The 4,895-nt window shown below is 47.7% G+C and overlaps 1 protein-coding gene across 1 annotated transcript; it reads left to right on the top strand.

The window, feature by feature from the left end:
* Positions 1-1,475: 1,475 nt before the first annotated feature.
* LOC116902938 (igE-binding protein-like) lies at positions 1,476-2,595 on the top strand (the record flags this gene model as incomplete). Its single annotated transcript, XM_032905262.1, is given in 1 exon segment — positions 1,476-2,595. A coding segment is annotated over 1 exon segment (1,071 nt), but the record flags the coding sequence as incomplete, so codon positions are not given.
* Between the last annotated feature and the right edge of the window lie 2,300 nt (positions 2,596-4,895).

Raw genomic sequence — 4,895 nt, 5'->3', positions numbered from 1 at the left:
TAAAAAGGACAATACGCAGGCGCCTGGTAACTTCCCTACTCAAAGGGACACGTATGTTTTGGTACGTCATCTGGCATATATTGGCAGCGACCAGTCAGAGAGTGACCCGTCCTAGGCGAGGATAGTTTCCTATATAAGGGACGGTTATTCCTCACTCGGCGTCTCCGCATTGTAAGCTTATGCTCTCCCTCTCAAGACGCATTAAAGCTTTTCTGTAGTAGGATCCTGTGTGTGCCGCGTCATTCCTGCTGGCGAGACGTAGCGTGGGACATCTGGTGCCAAAAACCCGGGAAAGACCTCACCATCGTCAGCACCTTCGGAGATCCCTTGGCGACAAGGAGGATTCAGAACTGCAGGTAGATACGTTCGGAGAGGCAGCCCTCTCTTGGACTTTGGTCTGGAGTTGTCACCGCCTTGGGAAGGATTTGTTGAGGCTATAGTATTTGTCCTGGGAGCCACCCTACTCTTTATGTTCTGTTTTCACCGTTTTCGCTGTTAAAAGGACGATCACAGCAGCTGAAGGCGCATCTCAGTCTCTCGTATATAAGTGAGCTTCACGCAGCTCCCTTTTACCTTCGATTTTGACTGTTGGGGAGCAAGGACGTGATAAGGCCGACGTAGATAAGCGGCACCGTCCGGGGAGGCGCGTGTAAGACTCCTGTACATAAGAGAGCAGCGTGTCCGTCTCTACCCTTTCACCTCACGCCTTGTCAGACGGACGTAGATAAGCCGCCGGCGTTCCTGGCCCATCATGGGATCCTCACAGTCTGTAGTCACGGCCTTGGAAACAGTGTTAAAGCAGAGGGACATCAAACTTGGAGGAAGAACACTTAAAAACTTTGTGAAGGAGGTGGAGAGGGTGGCGCCTTGGTTTGCCTGTTCAGGCTCGTTTACGATTGCCTCATGGAACAAACTTGGAAAAGACCTTGACAGAAAATTGGCGGAAGAGGATCTGCGCCTAGGGACCAAAGCTATATGGAAGCTGGTTAAGAATTGTTTAAAGGATGAAACGTGTAAGGCAGCAGTAATAGAAGGACAGGCCACTCTCGAGGTAGTCCGGGAAAGTATGTCAGAAACCGAACGTAGTGAGAGGTTGGGCGCGCAAGAAAAAGGAAGTCCTAAGAAAGAAAAGAGGCCCTCCTGGTAAGTCCGCAGACAAGGGAGCATTGAAATTTTCAGATTCCAGCACTTCCTCCTCTACACATAAACCAGGAGGGGGAGCCAGCCTATACCCTGTGAAAGAGCTAGAAGCGCTGAACCTCGACAGTTCTGAAAGCTCTGAAAATAAAACCTTAGACTCAGAGGAGGAGGCCGAGCTAGATGAGGAAGCAGCTAAATATGAGGAGGAAAGATATTACCCTGATGAATGTAGGGGAAGTAATAGAAGCCTTCTAGCGTGGCCGCCACCAACGGCGCCCCCTCCATATGAGACACGCTCACGCGCCTTCTCACTAGTCCCCGAGAGGGTGAGAAGAAAGCTGAGTATGATATTTCCTATCTTTGAGACTCCAGAGGGAGGACGGGTCCATGCCCCTGTTGAATATAATCAGATTAAGGAATTAGCGGAATCAGTTAGAAAGTATGGAGTCACGGTCAACTTTACTCTAACACAACTCCACAGGTTGGCCATGACAGCATTGACACCAGCTGATTGGCAGATGATTGCTAATGCAGCCCTTGCCAGCATGGGCCAATACATGGAATGGAAAGCGCTCTGGTATGAGGCAGCCCAAACACAGGCCAGAGCGAATGCTACGGCCTTAATACCTGAGCAACAAGAATGGACTTTCGAACTCTTAACAGGACAGGGTCGCTTTGCAGCTGATCAGTCTGCTTACCACTGGGGCGCCTATGCTCAGGTCTCCAGCACGGCTATTAGAGCCTGGAAGGCACTGTCCAGGAGAGGAGGGATTGATAATCAACTTACAAAAGTTGTTCAGGGACCCCAGGAAAATTTCTCAGATTTTGTAGCTAGAATGACAGAGGCTGCAGGACGAATCTTTGGCGATCCTGAACAAGCAGCACCACTTATAGAACAGCTCGTTTTCGAGCAAGCCACCCAGGAGTGCCGAGCAGCCATAGCCCCCCGAAGAAATAAAGGGCTACAGGATTGGCTTAGAGTCTGCAGGGAACTTGGAGGGCCCCTTACTAACTCAGGCCTGGCGGCCGCCATTCTCCAGTCCCAGCGATGCCCCGTTAAAGGGATGGATAAAGATCATGCTTTCAATGTGGGAAAACAGGCCATCTAAAAAAGAGACTGCAGGATGACAAAAAAGAGACAGGGGTCTGAAACCCTCTGTGTCCGATGTGGCAAAGGCTACCATAGGGCTGACCAGTGCCGATCAGTGAGAAACATTAAAGGCAAACTACTCCCTCCTTTGGAGACTCGACCTAATGAGATGTCAAAAAACGGGCTGGTGGGCCCCCGGTCCCAGGGCCCTCAAAGATATGGGAACCACTTTCACAGGGCCACGACCCCAGCAGAGGAGGTCCCCCAAGAGGCGACACAAAATTGGACCTGCGTGCCGCCTCAGACTTCTTTCTAATGCCCCAGATGGGCATTCAGCCAATTCCTGCTCAGACTGTGGGGCCTCTACCCCCGGGAACCATAGGCCTTGTCCTTGGGAGAGGATCTCTCGCCCTACAAGGACTGGTAGTCCATCCAGGCCTTGTTGAAGCTCAGTGCTCTCTTGATATTCAGATTCTTTGTTCAAGTCCCAATGGGGTTTTTTCCATAAGTAAAGGAGATAGAATAGCACAGTTATTACTCCTTCCGTGCTCCCAGGCCACGATACAGGATACCAAGGGACCCATGGGGTCCACTGGTCATGATTCGGCATATTTGGTGGTTCACCTTAACAACCGCCCAAAATTGAGCTTAGAAATTAATGGAAAGAAATTCGAAGGCATACTGGATACTGGGGCTGATAGAAGTATACTTTCCTCAAAATGGTGGCCTCAATCATGGCCTACCACAAAATCTTCTCACTCACTACAAGGATTAGGCTACCAGTCATGCCCTATGATCAGCTCTGCCACTCTAACTTGGACAACTGCCGATGGCCGACAGGGACAATTTATTCATATGTACTTCCCTGCCTGTTAATCTTTGGGGGAGGGATGTTATGCAGACCATGGGACTGACCTTATCTAATGAATACCCCCCAAGTGGCCCACATGATGTCAGGATGGGCTATAAGGAAGGAAAAGGCCTAGGGAAGCTGATTAGACCAGGGTTGTCTCACGCCCATTGAACCGATCATTAGCCAACCCCATAAACAAGGCCTGGGTTTTCCTAGGCCACCATTGGGGCATACGACCCATACCATGGAGGATGAAGGATGCAGTGTGGGTTCCCCAATGGCCATTAACCTCTGAAAATTACAGGCAGCTACAGGACTGGTGGATGAACAATTAAGATTGGGACATTTGGGCCCTCCACCTCTCCTTGGAACACCCCAATTTTTGTAATAAGGAAAAAATCAGGAAAATGGCGACTACTCCATGACTTGAGGGCCATTAACGATCAGATGGAATCCTTGGACCCATTCAGCGGGCCTTCCTATACTCTCGGCCCTACAAAAGATTGGAATTTGGTAATAATAGATATCAAGGATTGTTTTTTCTCTATTCTGCTTTACCCCCTGATAGGTCCAGGTTTGCTTTTACTGTCCCATCAATTAATCATACTGAACCTGATAAAAGATACCAGTGGAAGGTCCTACCTCAGGGCATGGCCAACAGCCCTCGATGTGTCAGTTATATGTTCAGGAAGCCCTCAAACCAGTCAGGGAGACCTATCAAATTTACTGTTAATCCATTACATGGATGATATATTGATGTGTCATAAAGACTTAGAATTACTCAAACAAGCCTATTCCTTATTACAAAAAACCCTTAAACAATGGGACTTACATATTTGCTACAGAAAAGGTTCAAATTGCTGACACAGGTCATTTTCTAGGATCCATTATTTTCCCTGATAAGATTATATCCCAGAAACTGGAAATCCGTAGAGACCACCTCCATACTCTTAATGACTTTCAGAAGCTCTTGGGAGATATCAACTGGTTGAGACCATTTTTGAAAATCCCTTCCACGGAATTAAAACCTTTGTTCGAAATATTGGAAGGGGACGGCCACATCACCTCCCCTTGTGTGCTAACTCTCGCTGCAACCAAGGCCTTACTAAAAGTAGAAGATGCCATAAAACAGGCCCAATTGCAACACATTGATTGGTCTCTACCTTTTTCACTCTGTGTACTAGATACCAAGGATTTACCCACTGCAGTTTTATGGCAACAAGGTCCACTGTTATGGATCCATCCACATGCTTCCCCTGTGAAGATTATTGATTTGTATCCAGCCGCAGTAGCACATCTGGCTATTAAGGGACTAAAAGCTGCCATTTGTCATTTTGGGACTCCACCCCAATCCTTGATTATCCCATATACACCCTACCAGGTCCAAACTCTACCTCTGATGATTGGGCAGTGCTGCTCACATCCTTTACAGGGAAGATAGATAATCATTATCCTAAACACCCCCTATTGTGTTTTGCAAGATCACAACCTATTGTTTTCCCTCGCGTCACATCCCACAGACCATTAAAGGAGGGGATAACGGTGTATACGGATGGGTCAAAAACAGGGGTGGGAGCATATGTGGTAAACTCCCAAGTATTCTCACGACAATATTTTGAAACCTCACCCCAAGTGGTAGAATGCCTAGTGGTCATGGAGGTCATTGAAAAATTCCAGGTTCCTCTAAATATTGTTTCAGATTCCTCCTATGTGGTTAATGCTGTTAGTATTCTTGAAACCGCCAGTATAATTAAAACCACTAGTAAGGTGGCAGATATTTTCCGAAAAATCCAAATTATCCTATTAAATAGA

Source organism: Rattus rattus, chromosome 6 (genome assembly GCF_011064425.1).
Source record: "Rattus rattus isolate New Zealand chromosome 6, Rrattus_CSIRO_v1, whole genome shotgun sequence".
In the NCBI taxonomy this organism is placed as follows: domain Eukaryota; kingdom Metazoa; phylum Chordata; class Mammalia; order Rodentia; family Muridae; genus Rattus; species Rattus rattus.
The sequence above is the reverse complement of the archived record's forward strand: the minus strand, read 5'-3'. Positions and strand labels throughout refer to the sequence as shown.